The sequence below is a fragment of the Lontra canadensis genome, unplaced genomic scaffold (assembly GCF_010015895.1).
Source record: "Lontra canadensis isolate GAN:19392208 unplaced genomic scaffold, GSC_riverotter_1.0 scaffold76, whole genome shotgun sequence".
Classification (NCBI taxonomy): domain Eukaryota; kingdom Metazoa; phylum Chordata; class Mammalia; order Carnivora; family Mustelidae; genus Lontra; species Lontra canadensis.
The window spans coordinates 123019-142377 of NW_022631070.1; the positions used below are offsets into that span (position 1 = coordinate 123019).

At 38.5% G+C, this 19359-nt stretch overlaps 1 protein-coding gene across 4 annotated transcripts in view; it reads left to right on the plus strand.

The window, feature by feature from the left end:
- Nucleotides 1-667: 667 nt before the first annotated feature.
- The window catches only part of MTPAP (mitochondrial poly(A) polymerase), a 34848-nt gene continuing 16156 nt past the window's right edge, over nt 668-19359 (plus strand). For all 4 annotated transcript variants that reach the window (XR_004385466.1, XR_004385465.1, XR_004385467.1 and 1 more), the window contains exons 1-6: nt 668-862; nt 7733-7905; nt 9607-9840; nt 11151-11375; nt 12634-12845; nt 14839-15065. Coding sequence is in view for 1 of the 4 variants with exons in the window: in XM_032881600.1 (XP_032737491.1) it covers nt 709-862; nt 7733-7905; nt 9607-9840; nt 11151-11375; nt 12634-12845; nt 14839-15065 (1225 nt within the window). In the remaining 3 variants the exon portion in view is untranslated. The remainder of the gene's footprint in view (nt 863-7732; nt 7906-9606; nt 9841-11150; nt 11376-12633; nt 12846-14838; nt 15066-19359) is intronic.

Consider the following 19359-nt stretch of genomic DNA (forward strand, 5'->3'; position numbering starts at 1 on the left):
GGCTCAGTGGGTTAAGCCTCTGCCTTGGGCTCAGGTCATGATCTCAGGGTTTGAGATGGAGCCCTGTATTGGGCTCTCTGCTCGTCGGAGAGCTTGCTTCCCTCTCTCTCTCTGCCTGCCTCTCTGCCTACCTGTGCTCTCTGTCAAATAAGTAAATAAATAAACAAATCTTTAAAAAAAAAAAAAAAGAAAAAGAAATACAAACAAAAAACAAAACAAACAAAAACTTTGCACCAGATAATCTAGGTTTAACTCCCATCTCTGCTCCCGACTGGCTGTGCAACTTCAGAAATGTTCACCTAACTTCCGTATGTCCTAGTCTCCCCATAAATAAATGGAGATAATCGTTCCTATCTCACAGGGTTGTTGTAAGGATTGACAGTTAATGAGCAGAGCACCCACAACACCGTCTGTTAAAGAAAAAGTGCTGTCATTTATTATACTCTTAAGTGTAGATTCCCAAGTCAGTGCTCCTTCCTCAGGACCTTGCTCTCTGGTTCCCTTTTCAGGACTATTTTGAAGAGCAGGGAGTGGGCTTATTCTCTTGCGGGGGTCTTTCGGAGAACCGTAGGAGAGCGGAAAGCAAAGGGAGATTCCGTCGGGCAGTTTTCGCCTAGTTTGACCCTCTAGGCTTCCCATTCCTTTCGCCTCAGCGCGCATGCGCGAGAGCCCGTGCCCTTTCGTTTTCCTACTTCTATTGCTTTGGCAATGGCGGCTCGCGGCGTGGGGATGTTGGCACGTTTACCCCTCTGTGCTCAGAGAGGTCAAGTCCTGCGTCCTACCCACAGGCTTCTCAGTTGCCCAGGCACTGTGGCCACAGACGTTAAGAGAGAAGAGCAGTCCTCGAGGAACGTGGAGACAGGTGAGGGCGCCGTGTACCCGGTTTGCTGTTTCGGCGACCCACAGCGGGCCGGGGAAGGGGGGAAGAGACTGGGATCTTGGGCGAGCGCGTGGCTTGTGTATACGTCCGTGGAGCCTTTGGCAATAGGGTGAGGCCGTGTCCCGTCCTCCTCTAAACTCATTAGGGGTTCGCAGGGCCGCTCCTTGCTCATGGTGGGAGTGGTTTGGGTGATGTTTGGTTGAGGGCGCCTGTCTGCAGTAATTAAAGTATTTAAATAGGCTTGCTAATATTTTATAATTTGGCAAAACAACGTTCCCAATGAAAACAGCGATGCCACACATCAGTCAGTTGCTTCATTTACAAATGTATCTGATTTTACAAGTTACTGATGGAGAACGAGGATAGTAAAGCAATAATGAAATAGCAGTATTCGCGGCTCCCAAATACAGTGTTCTGCTTGTGGAAAATACTGTCCTTTGGTTTATTCTTTTGGCCATTTTGGTAACATGGTAACAGATTTGCATTCACCGGAACAGGCTGCTGTCCCGCAGACGTTCTGAATTTTTATGCTGCTTTGTGTATGGAGGAGCTCACTATGATTGAACCCCTCTTGTGACTCTGGAGCTACGGTATCTGATTTACAGTTTTTAAAACAATCTAGCAAAGAATGTATCAACTCTCGCCACTTAACAGGTGTACAGAGAGGCTCAAAAAGCAAAGTAACTTGTGCTGGGATACATAGGTGAGTTCTTTTAGACCTCCAGTAGAGTTAGTAAGCAAACTGTCGATTTCTGCTATAGTTTTAAGAGATGAAATTATTTCTGGGAATATTTTTATAGTAGGCTAAACAAGTAAAATGTTCCCTAAAATAAATTGTAGGTTTACTCTTCTTATCAGACTATATAAAATGAAGATTCATATGGACAGGGAGCAGGAATTGTTACTTACTATGATATTTCATTGACATACTGATGGATTGTATTTGGTAGGAGGTGGTTCTGTTAAAAATTCTCAAGTTACTGAAAATTTGAGTAAGGATTCTGCCAAAGAAGCTATTGTAATTTTTTTTTAATATTTTATTTATTTATTTGAGAGAGACACAGTGAGAGAGAGCATGAGCGAGGAGAAGGTCAGAGAGAGAAGCAGACTCCCCGTGGAGCTGGGAGCCCGATGCGGGACTCGATCCGGGGACTCCGGGGTCATGACCTGAGCCGAAGGCAGTCGTCCAACCAACTGAGCCACCCAGGCGTCCCGAAGCTATTGTAATTTAACATCTATATAGTGGTTTAGATTTGGGAGTTTTTTTTTTTTTTTTTTTTTTTTTTTCTTATGCTCTTTGAGAACTAAAACTCTGTCAGGCTGGTGTGGAAGGAGTTATTACAGCAGTTTATAGATGAAGAAACAGGCTAGTCCAAATGGCTCGTTCAAACTTACCCATCTGTTAAGTAGGTAAGGAAAGAACCGGATTCCCAGGTTATACTCTTCATTTTGTACAGCTTTGTTGTTTTTCATAGGAAATGTGTTTCATTTTGTATCATAACTGGCTAAACAGACTCTTATGGTGCCTAACAAAACATTCCTATGGATTTCTTTTCCATTTTTTTTTTTAAAGATTTTATTTATTGATTTGACAGAGAGAGATCGCAAGTAGACAGAGAGGCAGGCAGAGAGAGAGAGAGAGAGAGAGAGAAGCAGGCTCCCTGCTGAGCAGAGAGCCCGATGCGGGACTCGATCCCAGGACCCTGAGATCATGACCTGAGCCAAAGGCAGCGGCTTAACCCACTGAGCCACTCAGGCGCCCCTTCTTTTCCATTTTTAAAAAGAGAAGAAGGTAACTGCACTTTATACTCAGAAATATAACATTTTATAATTGGAAGGGACTTGAGAAATTTCCAATTGAGGTTTCCATTTAGTGTGAGAACTTGATGGAAAACATTTCTAGTAATATTTGTAGTAACAAGGAACACACTAGTCCAAAATCAGTCAATTCCATTTTTTGGTCAGGCTCTAATGGTTGGAAAATGTTTGTAATGAGCTAAATAAGCTTAACATTGACATAGCTTTTATTTAAGTAGTGGAGAAGAACCTCAATTTTAAGAATGAGAATATGCAGTGTATTATTCATCTCTTTTTGGGGTCCAGGTGACAGAAGCTAACTTGAATTAGCTTAAGTAGATGGGGGAGGACAAACCAAGCCATGTCACGAAACTTCAGAGAGAGCTAGGTGCATTAAGGTCAGCTGGATGGATATGGCCAATGTAGGGTCTTGTTGTTTTTCTCAGCTGTTGTTTGGTGGCCTCCTGATCTCAGAATCTTCTCCACAGAGGCATGGCCACCGCAGCTTCATGTTTACCTGTTTGTAGCATTCACCAGAAGGAAGCATAAGATCATCTTTTACCTGAATTTGTAGAATTTGAAGAAAGAACTTTTTTTTTTTTAATATTTTATTTATTTATTCGACACAGACATCACAAGTAGGCAGAGAGGCAGGCAGAGAGAGGAAGGGGGAAGCAGGCTCCCCCGCGAGCAGAGAGCCCGATGTGGGGCTCGATCCCAGGAACCTGGGATCATGACCTGAGCTGAAGGCAGAGGCCCAAACCACTGAGCCACCCAGGCGCCCCGAAGAAAGAACTTTTGATTGATCACATCCCGTGCCCACCCCCGCTTTGGACCCAGAGGAGCTTTCCAAAATAGTCTCATAATCTTAGGCCATCTAATGGAGTGAGGGTCAGTGTCACAGGGAGGATAACTATATTGACTTGCCCCCCCCCCCCCCCCTTAATACAGTGGTTTTCTACAAGCAGGGATGTCTTGTGCCTCCAACAAGGGGGACCATTGCTGGCAACCAGACAACAGATTAATTCTGTAAATGGCTACCTACCTTATTAGACATTTGATTTTGTGCCATTTTTTCACCAGTTATGAGACCCGCTCTATCTCAGAGGTTATTGTGAGAATCAAAATATAGAGTATATATGTAAAAGTGCTTGGAAAACTAAAGTGCTGTGGCGAATGGAGGGCTCACTGTTATATTTGAAGACAGCATTTGGGTTCTCAATAGTTTTTTTCCAGGCTGTAAATCCCACTTTATTTATAGTAATTCTCTGTCACTTTCTAGACCTTTTACTACTATTCTCCAGATGTTCTCTGGTTTGTTTTTTTTTTTTTTTTAAAGACCTAATTTATTTGACAGAGCAAGTGCGTGCTCAAGCAGGGGGAATAGGAGAAGAAGCAGGTTTCCTGCTGAGCAGAGAAGAGAGTCCCTGATGCAGGACCGGATCCCAGGACTCTGAGATCATGACCTGAGCCAAAGGCAGACAAAACCTACTGAGCCACCCAGGCACCCCTATCTGGTTCTTTAATATCCTTCATATCCAGTATGTCCAGAGGAGAACATATATTGCATATGTGGCCTGGCCAGTAAATAGGAAAGAAATGCTGTTATCTCTTAGATTTGGATTTTTGAAAATATTTGCTTTAATAAAGTTTGGAGTTTTATATATGTTTCTCTATTCTCTTCCTATCCATACCCCCAAAATTAAGACATTTCTTTGACTAATTCTGAGCTATGATCAAATCGAAATTTTGGGCCCTTTATATGCAACTACTCCTAGGTTGATTTTCTTCCCCACTATGTCATTGTATCTTTGTGTTGTTTTTAATTTTAGATGTAGGACAGTATTTAGCCTTATTTTTTGTTTTAAGTTTATGCTTACCAGATTAGGTCATCAGTACCATAAGTTGAGTCGGTCATAAAACATTAGCACTCACTACTTTTTACTCTAAACTTTGTGTCATTTGTAGATTTGCTAAGCCTTTTGTGAGATAATAAAAAAACCTGAATTTTTTTTTTTTTAAAGATTTTATTTATTTGACAGACAGAGATCACAGGTAGGCAGAGAGGCAGGCAGAGAGAGAGGGAAGCAGGCTCCCTCCTGAGCAGAGAGCCCGATGCCGGGGCTCCATCCCAGGACCCTGGGACCATGACCTGAACTGAAAGCAGAGGCTTTAACCCACTGAGCCACCCAGGCGCCTCAAACAACCTGAATTTTTTGTCCCTTCCTTCACAACTTTGTCTTGTCCTCATCATTCGTACCTACTGTTGTTCAAGACCAGAACTGTTAATTCTTTGGTTTCTACCTCTCCCATCTTCTCAAGCACATTTCTTTATCTTTTATCAGACTTCTCTATCAATCTTAAATTCAGTCTCTCCTCTTCCTAGTGACCAACTGCAGGGATATACTTGCATAAAAGTGCAAAGACGTTGTGCGCAGTTGATACTGCAGTATTGTTAGTAGTAGTGAAGAAAGGAAAAGCCCCTGGATATTTATCAGCAGAGGATTGGCTAAATTATGATAAATTAACAAGAATACTTAAACAGTTACTTAAATAATGAGGTAAACATATACAAACACAAGTGTCCCTGATGTATTAAGTCTTCAGAAGTATATTATAAAACAATGTATAATATGATTTCAGTAATCTTTTAATTATGTAAAAAATGTTTATCTGTGGAGAAACACAAATGTGTATGTTTATATGTGCCTTAAAAATGTCTGGAAGCTTAAATACCACACTTAATGGCTGGGTGTTACTAGGGACAGAGAACAAGGGAAGGAGTTATACTTTCACTTTATAAAATTTAACAATTTGACTTTACTTTTACAGTAAGCCCTTAGACATCAGTCTAGACTCAGAAGGGAAGAGTGGGTGAGGTGATCTAGGCAGATCCGGTGTAAGAAAAAAAAAAGGAAATAGGAAAAATTGGAAGAACTGTCAGTAGACTGAGATCAAAATAATAATAGTTTCTCCCCTCAGTATGGAGGACAGATATTTTTTCCATCTTGTTAAGTAAGTACAACACCATGAATTACCTTCTCTCACAAGTGTTGAAGTAAGGTAATACGGAGTGGAGGAGATTCTACCTGGAAAGTCAAAAGTCTTCACAGACCTATGGAAAGGTGAATAGAGTTTTTGAGCAGAAAATGAGAAAGTGGGCATTCCACTCAGAGACAGGACAATTTTAAAAGTTCACAGTATGTGGCAGTATTGTGTGTGGAGTAGCTTAAGTGAACAGTGCAGAAGGAGGAAATGGTAGAAATTGACTTTGAAAGGGAGTGGTAGGACAAAATGCCAATTACTATACCCATGCTATCAGGGTTAGACTTGATCTTGAATGCAGTAGGGAAGCTACTGACGGGTTTGAAGCAGAGAGGTCAAACAATGAGACTTTTTAAAGATTATCTTATAAAGATCACTTTGTCAACAAAGAATGGCTTGAGAAGGAAAAGACTGGTGTGAATGAGACCAGTTTAGGAATCAGACCTTGAAATAAGAGATTGATGTTAAAGAGTGGACATTCAGAATGGAGATGTGGACCCCTATTTAACAGATGCGTTTTCAGCACCTGCTACAGTGAATGTAGGGAAGGTACTCAATATGTGTTTGATCAGTTGGAAATGTGGACTATGTCAGGGTCCGGAGTTCTGTGGTGTGCCATTAGAAACTGCCTCTGGGTCTGTGCTATTGAACAGAAGTTAGGGTTCAGCAAGCCCTTACTGGTTAAACGCATTTGTCTGTCTGGTCTGTGAGGATGTCTTAGAGTTTGCTGAAATTAAGGTGCAGTGTGTTTGTACTATTCCTTGATCCATCAGTATTATAATCTTCTGAAGGAAGACAGGTCTAAAAGCATCTGCCAATTTCCATATAACAATTCTATTTTCTGTACTATTTAATTTCTTTGGAATTTCTTTGGAGTATCGATACCAGACTTGGTGATTTATAATCTCTAGAATCTATCTCCAGATTTCTGGAAACACTTTTAAGCCACCCAACTAGAAGTTAAATAGATTGGAGGAAAAAAATTAGTTTTTAAAACTCAGTGTTTCGTTCTCATATGCTCTTAGAACTTGAATGATTTTCTTTTTCCTTATACTTAGTTGGCGATCTTTCCTTCTTGGTCATTGATTATTAATACCTAAATCTTGACTTTCACAGCTCTTGTCTTAATTTCCTTTGGTTGTAAAACACCTAACCCTTGGGGTGGTCCCCCCCCCCAAAGATTTTATTTATTTGAGAGAGAGAGAGAGAAAGAGAGAGGTGGGGGCGGGGCAAGCACAGAGGGAGAATGAAAGGGAGAAGCAGACTTTGCTGAGCAGAGAGCCCAATGTGGGACCTGATCCCAGGACCCTGAGATCATGACCTGAGCTGAAGGCAGGTGCTTAGAGCCACCCAGGTACCCCCTGGAGTGGTTTTGATGAAAAAAGAAATAACCCTGTATTTTGTTAGTAAAATTATCATGAACTTTTATGGGCAGCAACTGGATTTTAAATTCTTTGATTTCCCTGTGATACACAGCATGGTAGTTGGTAATTCATTGTTAATTGTTTCAGTCGGATCAAGGCCCACGGTTAAAGAAGAACGATAATAACTTACTTTAATACATTAAAGTTCTAAACTCATTCTCATTACATTCAGGCTTGTAATAATTTCCTTTAGGCTTTGGAATGTTATACTTTGTACAGATTTTGTATGTGTGCATTTGGGAAGGTGTTACACAAGTGATTTTACGTTCCTGATTTTGCTTTTAAAATTTTGTGGATCTCTCTTTTCAGTGCTAGGCATTGAATGCAGTAAATCAAAACCAGGAGAATGGTAAAATGAAAATTGGAAGTAGTAGAGCTTCATTCTTACATAGGTAAAGAAGAAAGAAGATGAGTTTTGGATTTAATGGTTTTAGTCAGCTATAAAATCTTTATATACCTTTTCAAAATATGCTTTAAATTTTATATCTGTGTGTGTGTGTGTGTGTGTGTGTGTATGAGAGAGAGAGAGAGAGAGAGAACGTGCAAGCACACACATGCACTGGAAATGTTTTTGTCTCATTCATAGGCTCTGAAGACTGGACTCCCAAAAAGAAATTCTCTGAGGTGCAGAAAGAAAGACGAGAACAGGCACAGCGAACTGTTTTAATACATTGCCCGAATAAAATCAGTGAAAAAAAGTTTCTGAAATACTTATCTCAACATGGACCTATTAGTAATCATTTCTTCTATGAGAGCTTTGTAAGTATTTGAAAACAATTTACCATTCATGCCTTTGAAAGAAAAAGACTCTGTTATTTGCAATATGGTAATGTTAGATTCTCTTTTGATATCCTTAAATTTCTTAAATGACTTATTTGGTATGAGAATAGACATCCTTATGGCATTATAACAGAATTATAAGTAACTTAAAGCTGACTGATTCCATCATTTGAATACTTTAAGTAGTCTGTTATCTTAGGGATAAAGGCTGGGGGTGAGGGATTTTTGTTTTGCCTTTTGATTTTTTTTTAAAATTTGATTTTATTTTTTCAGTGTTCCAAGATTCATTGTTTAATGCACCATACCCAGTGCTCCATGCAATACGTGGCCTCCTTAATACCCACCACCAGGCTCACCCAACCCTCTACCCCCCTCCCTTCTAAAACCCTCAGTTTGTTTTTCAAAGTCCACAGTCTCTCATGTTTGTCTCCCCCTACGATTTACCCCAATTCATTTTTCCTTTCCTTCTCCCAATGTCCTCCATGTTACTACTTATGCTCCACAAGTAAGTGCAATCATATGATAATTGGCTTTCTCTGTTTGACTTATTTCACTCAGCATTATCTCCTCCAGTCCCGTCCATGTTGATACAAAAGTTGGGTATTCATCCTTTCTGATGGAGGCATAATACTCCCATTATATATATGGACCATATCTTCTTTATCCATTTATCTGTTGAAGGGCTTCTTGGCTTTTTCCAGTTTGGCGATTGTGACCATTGCTGCTATGACCATTGGGGTACAGATGGCCCTTCTTTTCACTGCATCTGAATCTCTGGGGTAAATACCCACTAATGTAATTTCAGGGTCATACCGTAGCTCTTTTTAATTTCATAAGGAATCTCCACACTGTTTTCCAAAGTGGCTTGAGCAGTCTACACTTTCAGTGCTATCCTGATAAAAATTCCACCAGCATTTTTCAAAGAGCTAGAACAAATAATCCTAAAATTTGTATGGAATCAGAAAAGACCCCGAGTTGCCGAAGAAATGTTGAAAAAGAAAAACAAAGCTGGGGGCATCACGTTGCCTGATTTCAAGCTTCACTACAAAGCCGTGATCACCAAGACAGCATGGTACTGGCACAAAAACAGACACATAGACCAGTGGAACAGAGTGGAGAGCCCAGATACGGACCCACAATTCGTTATGGTCAAATAATCTTCAACAAAGCAGGAAAAAGTATCCAGTGGTAAAAAGTCTCTTCAATAAATGGTGTTGGGAAAATTGGACAGCTGCGTATAGGAGAATGAAACTCACCATTCTCTTATACCATACACAAAGATAAACTCTCTTATACCGTACACAAAGATAAATTCTCTTATACCATACACAAAGATAAACTGAGGATGAAAGACCTCAACGTGGGGCAAGAATCTATCAGAATCCTAGAGAACATAGGCAGTAACCTCTTCCACATCGGCCACAGCAACTTCTTTCAAGATTTGCCTTTTGATTTTCTGTTTCGTCATTGTTTTCAGCTTCTATTGGCTAATATTCCTTCATGGTGTTCCTTTTCTTAGTTTGCTTAAAATGATTAAAACCAGCGGTTGTGTTAGAAGTGTATCATTTGTAATGAATCTTTTTTAGTATTACGATAATCATTCGGATATTTGAACTGAAATACTATGTGAAATCTATCCTTCTGAGATGTCTTCTGTTTTTCCTTATGATTTTGGCATAGGGTCTTTATGCTGTTGTGGAGTTTTGTCAAAAGGAAAGTATCACTTCACTGCAGAACGTAACTCGCACTCCGAGTATGGACACAGAGGCTGCAATTCCATTCAAGTCACGTTTCTTCAATGTAAAGATGAAGAATCCGTCAAACCAGACTTCAGAGCAATCCTGCATACCGTACAGTGATCATACCCCTCCTTCAAGCAAGAAGCTTTCTCAATTACTTTGTTATGCAGAAAGTGTAAGTTTTTAAGTATACTTCCCCAGTTTCCCCCAATTTCTGAAAATATGTGTGTGTGTATGACATTAGTTTATATATTATAGCTTCTTATTGTAAGACAGTCAGACTAGGGAATATGTTTAGTGAAAAGTAAAAGTAATCCTTCCTCACTCCCTGCCTCCACACCCTTCTTGTGCTCCTCCCAAGTAACCACATTTTTCCAGAGTTTTCAGCCGTTGGTCTGTACAGGTTTTCTTTTTCCAGTCAGCATAATGACATACAGTTGTCCCTGGCATTTTTCTAGAAATTTAAAAATATCTCAGAAAAGATATCCTTTCTGATTTAATCTGTTTTGCTGCCCTAACATTGTTTATATTAGTTTTAGTTTTTCTTACAAAGGCTTGTCAGAAGTTTAGCTAGTTTAGTACTTTCAAAGAATTAGTTCATGATTTTTATCGAAATGTTATTTTTGATTTGATTTTCTAATTATAAAAATTTTATTCCTAACCTTATACATTTCCTTTATTTTCTTTTACTAACTTTTGTTGAGTCGAATGCTTCTTAGTTCAATTGATTTCAGTACTGTTTCCAAATATGGGCATTTGAGGCTACGGTTTTTATTTTAAATACTTCAGTGCAGTTTCAAAATGTGATGCCTTTAACACCAGTTTTCTGCTGAAGATATAGGGTTATTATTCTGAGGAGTTGAGGAATCATGGGCCTTCGTTACCTGAAGCATTGCTTATTTCTAGTGTTTCTTGCCTTTAACATTGGTTCTTCCTTCCCCCAACTTCATTTAAAATGTCTAGCTTTGTGGTTGTTTTGATCTCTTTCTGGAGCTTTTTACTCTTTTCATTTTCCTAAAACAATACTTTAATTGTAAAGTAATAGTGAGTTTAGCTCTAGCCAACTTTGATTTTGCCAAAGTTATCATTCCCTCAGTTTTTTTTTTTTTTTTTAAAGATTTTATTTATTTATTTGACAGACAGCGATCACAAGAAGGCAGAGAGGCAGGCAGAGAGAGAGAGAGGGGGAAGCAGGCTCCCTGCTAAGCAGAAAGCCCGATGCGGGGCTCGATCCCAGGACCTGGAATCATGACCTGAGCCGAAGGCAGAGGCTTAACCCACTGAGCCACCCAGGCGCCCCCCCCTCAGTTCTTTTTAAAGGAATATTTTTTTAAAAATTTAATCAACTTCTGCAATTGATGGAAAAAAAGAATATGTTGTTATGGTAGGTCTCCAAAGCCATCAGATCTCTGGAAGTCAAATGACAGTTATTTTCTATGACCTGTACATGGTCTGTATTTTGTTGGTTTTGTTCTGGCCAGCTAGATAGATGATCAGCTGAACACTCTCCTGAAGGGGCTGCAGCTGACGGAGGAGGACATTAAGCTCAGATACCTCACCTGTTCTCTTATTGAAGACCTCGCAGCTGCGTATTTTCAGGACTGTACAGTGAGACCCTTTGGCTCCTCCGTGAACAGTTTTGGGAAATTAGGATGTGATTTGGACATGTTTTTGGATCTAGGTGAAATTGGAAAATTCAACACCAACAAGGTAATGATATTTCATTAGATCACTAAAGCTATTTTAAAAGTAATCTTTGGACTTCGTAAAATTGTAACTGTTGGTTTCTAAACTTTAGTAAACATTGTGGCTAAAGAATATGATCTATTTGATATTGATTCTTCGGAATTAGAAAGTCTTTCTTTGTATTGATAAAATATATGATCTTTTTTTTTGTAAATATTCTACACATACACAATAAAATGAATTATTTTTTTCCAAGGATTCTGGAGTTTTTCCGTTAGGCCTAGGTTATTTATTGTGTTATTCAGATTGTCCGTATCTTAACTAATTTTTTTTAATCTGTTTATCTAGTCATTGAAATATTCTGAAATCTCATGATTATTTGGTTTTGTTAAGTTTCCCTAGGAATTCTTTTGATGTTTGTTTTATTTAAAGGCTATGTTAGCTTCATGTGGGTATATAGGTATATGATTATTATATCTTCTTACTGTTCATTTATCATTAAATTATGTCCTTTATTTTTACGTATGCTTTTTCCTTACATTCTTTTTTGTCTGTTAAGATAACCACTTGTTATTTGCTTTGTGTGTCTTCTTCTGTATCTTCATTTTGACCTTAAATATGCTGTTACATTTTGGGTGTCTTGCAAAAACATTCTTTGTTTTTACTGATAAAACTTTTTGTGTGTAAATCTGATTTATGTTGAATTTACTTTGGTTAAGGGCTGAAGTCAGGATCCAGTTTATTTTTCTCAAGGGCTACTTGACTCATTTGTTAAATAGTAATTTTAACCCAGTGATTTATGGAGTCATTTGTATTAAATTCCTCTATATAGTTAAAGTCAGATTATAGTTTGTTTTCTTCTATTGATTTGCTGTTTGATTTGATTTGTACATGTACTTCCTATTCTAACTACGGTGGGCTTAAAACATCTTTTATGATGTAATGGCTAACTGGGAAAAGGCAGATAGATGGTCCCTGAATTTATAGAGTCAGTGGTTCTACATGTAATGTTACTTTGTGTTATATGATACATAGTGGCATATCAGTTAATTGTACAAAGCCAGTGATTTTTTAATTTAGTACTTTATACTCTGAAGAAACAAAAGACAACTGAAGATTTTTTAAGTGCTGTTGGCTTTGATTTCATGAAGAACTTTTTGAGTGTGTGTTTCTTGTTTTTTGGTTTCTGTTGTGCCAAAAATGATTTAGAGCATCCTTCTAGAAAGTTTAAGAAATTCCTTCCTATAAAAAGCTCCCATTTACAAATGTTTTTATTATTCAGACCTCCGGAAATTTTCTGATGGAATTTCAAGTGAAAAATGTTCCTTCAGAAAGGATTGCAACTCAGAAGATCCTGTCTGTGATAGGAGAATGCCTTGACCACTTTGGCCCTGGTTGTGTGGGTGTACAGAAAATCTTAAATGCTCGGTGTCCTCTTGTGAGGTTCTCACACCAGGCCTCGGGATTTCAGTGTGATTTGACTACTAATAATAGGTATGATCTCTTGAATTTATCATCTTAAATGTGAATATTATGAGGTTTTAACATAGTTTTTCTTGTACAGAAACCGTGGCTTTGGATTCATATATGTTTTAATAATAATAACTTTTTAAAGTTTTGGACACTTAGATTTAAGAATTGGAAATGTTTTCTCATACATATCTATTGGCTTTTTGGTTTTCATGAATAAAACCTTAGGATATTGTGTTTAAAGTGTTATCATACCTAACTAACATCATCTTCTGAGAACTGTGTTTCATTGTTCTTAACTTACGTAGCCTGATAACAACATGAAAGCACTAGAGCAGATGTTCTATATGTAGTCTTCCAAGTATATTTAGAAAATATAGTAGCACCTTTAGAAAATAAAGTAGCACCTTGAGTTTGACCTTTGAATTGGCTCCAGATATAGTTTGGGTCCTAAACCCGTATGGTGTTTGCTTAGGTCAGAAAGCAGTCTACGCAGCTTCAGACCGCATAGTTTCTTCCTTTAGCATATTTTCATTTCATTATCCTAGCAGCCTGCTTCCTTAAAAAAATGGGGTGCAAATGACACAATTTTTTCATACTTTGATTCTTTTTCTTTCATTCTTAGTCGGGCAAACTTCTCAGTTGAATTTATTTCATAACTCTAGTATTCTCATTGCATGCATTAGATTTCACTATATTATCTGTTAGATAAATACTCTTTACGAAAAACAGATTTAGAAAATCCATTCCAGAGCTGTTTCGCTTCATCTCGTGTTCACTAACAAGTCAGTGCTGAGTGCTTTGGAGTTTCTCTCAAGTAGTTCAGAGAGTAAAAATAAAAATACATAATGCACTTCCTATCATTATTACTTTTTTTTTAATAACATGTAAACTAGAACAAAATGACATCTTTGTTTGTAGTAGTGTTATGTTTATTGTCTTGTCAGGATAGATTTTTAAAATTTGTTTTACTATCCTTCAGGTTTTTATACTCCTGCATTGCTTCTTTATATAAAATACCTTGCACTATTTGATACTTATTTTCAGCTTAATTTAGATTTATTTATATGACACATTTAATCATGTGGAATTTCTAAGTTGCCGTTTCTTCTTTTTTCTTTAAACTTAGGAAGTAAATGCCATGATGAAACTTTATAGGTTGAAGTTGTTACTGTTAATGGTCTTGCGCCCTCTGTTGGTTCTTTGGGAAATTACAAGACATGTTTGATCAGTAGGAGCTTAATTTTAAAATATTTTTGATTAATAATTTTTTGCATTGTAACATTATGACTAGGAAACTTACTGAAAATAGGGTCTGAGGAGCGGGTTCCATGGTGTAATGGTTAGCACGCTGGACTCTGAAAATAGGTTCTGAAATTTGATTTCTTTTTTTTAATTTTTTTTATTTTTATAGATTTTTTAATATTTTTTATTTTTTATTTTTTATATTTTATAAAAAAGATTTTATTTATTGAAATTTGATTTCTTTAAAGACATTTATCTTCATGGGTTTTGGTTTTTATAAATGTTAGACTTACATAATTTTGGCTGAATTTTAAGACATGTATACTCTCTTGATAAAATAAGTAGAATATTTTCCTTGCTTGCGAAAGGACTAGATAACTAAGGTGTGAAAGTGAGGCGTAGAGCCTCTCATTTACAAATGTGTCAGTGTCTTTATTGATAGTTACTAAAGAGCACAGATGTAGTGTGTTTCCTTTATTATTTAAGTCATGTTTAGGAACTTTGATTAAAAGTTCTGAGTTTTACAACTGCAGTGGGACTGTCAGCATTTAAAAGAGTGTTTTAATGTTAATGAATGTATTTGATATTCAGCCATTCACATTAAATTTTATATTGCATATACATAATGCTTTTGATTATCTGATCATGGTGTTCTGAGTATGCGTAGATAACAGTAAGATATTTACGTATGTTTCCAGGTATGTGTTTTTACTCTACTCTGGAGCCATAATTTGGGGTTTGAAAATTTTTTTTTTTTTTTTTTCGTTTAAAGGATTGCCTTGAAAAGTTCTGAACTCCTTTATATTTATGGTGCTCTCGACTCAAGAGTGAGAGCCTTGGTGTTCTGTATTCGGTGTTGGGCTCGAGCACATTCATTAACGAGTAGTATTCCTGGTTCTTGGATTACAAATTTCTCTCTTACAATGATGGTCATCTTTTTTCTCCAGAGGAGATCACCCCCTATTCTTCCAACACTTGACTACCTAAAAACTCTAGCAGGTAAGACTGGAAGCAGTCTCTCTTCTCTTTCTGACATTTTAAATGAATATAATTACCATGTGTTGTCAGACACGTGTGTTTGTTTATTAGTCATAAGATTTGTCTCCTGTGTTTTTAAAACTTTGTGAATCTAAAATTAAAGTGCTTTGTATTTTTTAATGCCCACAAGGGGTCATGAGAGCAGATGATTTGCGAAGCTGAGGCCCTTAGAGTTCTGTCCTGTTTGTGTCAGTTGGCAAGGTTGTTTACAGCTATCATGAAACAGTTGGAGCTTCTCTCTTCTTGACCAAGCCTGGAATGATCTTGGGGAGAAAAAAACATCCCAGATACAACTTTTGAGTGGATCAGAGTTTCGGTGATGGCTTTCCAAATCTGAATTTATTTCCAGATTTTTCTTGAAGTTGCTAAAAAGTTTCATAATGTTTTAAAGATCCTAAATGTGTTTTTTAGTTAAAAGCTTACAAGCAGTCTTGGGTGAATTATTGTAAAATAAGTATATTCTTTATGTCACAAATGAATTGACATTTTGGTAGACTGCGGAGATACTAAAGGATGAACAGTTCTAAATTCTAAAAGGAAGGTAAGTAAGGAATATGCTCGCAGAGCACAGCCACTGTGTCTTCCCCCATCCTGTGTGCTGCGGCCACAGGAAAGTACATCTCTGAAGCTTCCTGGTTTAAAATAATCTTAAGGGGATTTTATTCCCTATGGAATAAATCTCCATTTACATAGCTTGGTATTGAAGATCTTCACTTATCTAGCCACACCGACCCCCCAGCCTCTTCTCCTGTCCCTCCTCCTGCGCACGCACGTTGCGCTCAGTACCATTGGTGCCTCTCCTCACGCTCCATCTTAGCTCTTTGGTTTAGACTCTTTGTTTTTCTGCCTGGACCGTGACTTCTCTCAGTTCTCTCTTCTGTGCCACCTTCTCTCATGATCCAAATTAGAGGTAATTCTTCCTGTGAACCCTGTTAAGCACTGGTGTAGCTCGAAACCGAGCTTTAAAAATGCTCAGTGTGATAGGGTAAGGCAGAGTAGGAAGTTTTCAGAAGGCAGGGTAGTGGTCATGAATCTCTCTCTTGAGGTTGAACTAAAGAGGCAACATCCATGGCTGTGCTCTTTCATTGTTTGGGGTCATTCATTCACTCAATATTTCCTGCTTGCTTATTGTACATTGGCTTGCATTTTTGGTACAGTGAGGATATGGATGATATTCTTAGGTAACACACAGCCTGGTAGAGGCATAAGGCAGACACACAGACAGACATAAAATGTGGGTATTTCTTCACAATAAACAACCTGTAAATAGCACTTCCTCTTCAGCCTTTGTGTGTGTGCTCATGCCTAAAACTGCCCTCACAGGGGTGCCCCGGTGGCTCAGTTGTTAAGCCTCTGGCTTTGGCTCAGGTCGTGATCCCAGGGTGCTGGGATCGAGACCCACATCCAGCTCTCTGGCCAGCAGGGAGCCTGCTTCTCCCTCTCCCACTCCTTCTGCTTGTGTTGCCTCTCTTGCTGTGTCTCTCTCTCTGTCAAATAAATAAATCTTAAAAAAAAAAAAAAACTGCCCTCACAGAGACCATTTTGGGGAAAAATCATGGAACTCTTGGAGTTTAGAAGCTAAGGAAAGCAGAAACTATGGAAAGGAGGAAGAACAGAGGCAAGTTGACATAGGGGGCAAACTGTTCCTAACAGCCTGTTGCTGTTTTCCAGTCGCATGGGAACTGCCACTCCTGCCAGAGTTGGGCCCTGACAGACCCTTCCTGGGAGCAGTTCTACTACCTTCTCTCCTTTACCTCCATTTGTTTCCCACCAGTCTATTTGTAACTAGCAGAATGATTATCAAAAATTCATCTCTTACTATATTATTCTCACTTGAAATCCTTAGGTAACTTCCTAAAATCTTTTTGAAAAAATTTCTGCTAATTATTTTAGAAAAAGAATGTGATTGATGGACAAACTTAAAATGACATGTTGAGGTTTTATTCCAGATCTATTTTTTTTTTTTAAGATTTTATTTATTTATTTGTCAGAGAGCATGAGCACAGGCAGAGGCAGAGGGAGAAGCAGGTTCCCTGCTGAGCAAGGAGCCCGATGTGGGACTCGATCCCAGGACACTGGGATCCTGACCTGAGCCGAAGGCAGCTGCTTAACCAACTGAGCCACCCAGGCGTCCCCCAGATCTATTTTTTAAAACAATTTACCTTTATTCACATCTAATGGCATCAGAACAGACACAACTAGTTTTGGAATTCTTTAATTTTCTATTTTAAAATACCAAATTGGTTGCTTACAATTTTTTGTGTTAGCTTTTTTTTTTTTTTAAGATTTATTTATTTATTTGACAGAGAGAAAAAGCACAATCAGGGCAGCGGCAGGCAGTGGGAGAAGCAGACTCCCTGCTGAGCAGGGGACCCAGTGTGGGACTCGATCCTAGGACCTGGGATCACGACCTGAGCTGATGGCAGCCGCTTAACCCACTGAGCCACCCAGGCGCCCCTTGTGATAGCTTTTAAACACTGTAAGAGAAATTTTCAGGCTGCTTTTTGCAGCTTCATCTCCACACAGAGCACATTGTGGGTGTGACTTGCCAATAAATGAATACATGAATTTGATTAGCATTATTGTTACTTTTTTATCTTTGATTTTTTGAAGTTCTGATAATACCTTGAATTTTTTATAAAAGGATTTTTCATGAATGTATATTAAGGATGCGAAGATTATTTTAAGGAGACTTTATAAAAATATATTTTTTTTATTCATTTAGGTATTTTTCAAGTTCCATGTTTTTTATACTTTCTGATTTTAACCAGTGGTCCCACATTGGTATATATGCTATACGACCTAAGAATAAAAACAATGTTAAACTCTGAAACCGTCAAAACCATCTCGGGTGCTCTATGGTTGACTGGCTGAGTGAGTTAAGTCTTGTGTATACATTGTGCCTCTGCCTCGATTTTCAGATAGTGGCTCTCAATTTGTCTTTTTTAAAAAAAGAAAAATATTTGCTCACTTGCTTGTTTATTAATAGAAGGTGGCATGAATTTCTGGAACACCTTCTATCACTTCTAGGGCCTTATAACCTGGTTGGAACTTAGAATAATCCAGAGGTCATAGAGTTATATTTAGGGTCCCTTTGATCTTCCCTTTCTTCGTCTTCTCTTACATTCACTTCTCTGTGCAAATCTGGAGGCTCATCGCTCTACCAGCTCCCTGCTGGTCCTCATGTTCTGCTCTTGTGTACCTGTCTTTGCCTGATACTGCCTTCTTCTCACTGCCTCCTCTTCTCCCATGGAGAGAAGCTCTTCAGGGTTCTGCCGGGGAAGGGAGAAGATGAACCCAGATCAAGATCTCATTTGTTAGGTCACTCCTGGCTGGCTCCCCGCTGCCGGCCTTCCTGGAGGTAGCGCTCTGTTGGCTTCCAACCCCTGGTACACATGTATATTGTAACAGCTGTCGTGTTGCCGACTTATTTACCTGCCTGTGTTGGCCCAGCCTTTTTAGGGCAGGCAGTCTTTGATTCATTTCTGCATCTTCCGTTCCTGGCATAGTATTGGGTTCGTAGGAGAAGTTCAGTAAACAGATTTCAGAGGATAGGCTGAGCGTTTTACAGTTGAGAGCTTTTTGTACTGAGCATGATGGAAACTTTCGTATTTTGGTTACTCTTGAATTTCTGTTTCTTTGTGTTTTCTTATAATCTCTGCTCCTTTCCCCATTATGTCTGTTATTGTGTGTTCTCTCCTATTTTGGCTTTGCTGCCTTTGTTAAATTTACTTCTTCACTTAGTGCTTTCTGGGCATTTTCCTTTCATAAACAGTTGTTAGGTTATACCTTTTTGTTTAGTATCCCTGTGCTTCCTTCCTGCGATGAATTAAAGGTTTGAGGAAGAAATGACTGGGTATATTATCTTTGGCAGTTTTGATGCAGAAACCCCAGGATGGAAGAGAGTTTTAATTGTTAGTTCTGTGTGATGCAGTAACAACTTATTGGGTGCTGACTCTGTGCTGGGCACTTGGCTAAAAAGTCATATACACCATCTCATTCAGTCCTCCCAGCAAATCTTATAAGGCACATTTACTATTTTCATAGGTGAGAAAACTTTGAGAGGTTTTCCAAATTTCTTAAGGTAACTGAAATACATTACATCTAGAAGTACTTGCGTGTATGTGTATCAGTTTTCACAAACTGAACACACCCATGGAAAGTCCTCCCTGAGTGAAAATACCACAGAAGCACTAGCTGTCTTCCCTTCGGGCCCCTCCACGCCCTCCCCACCCCCCCCTTCCACAGCATGGGT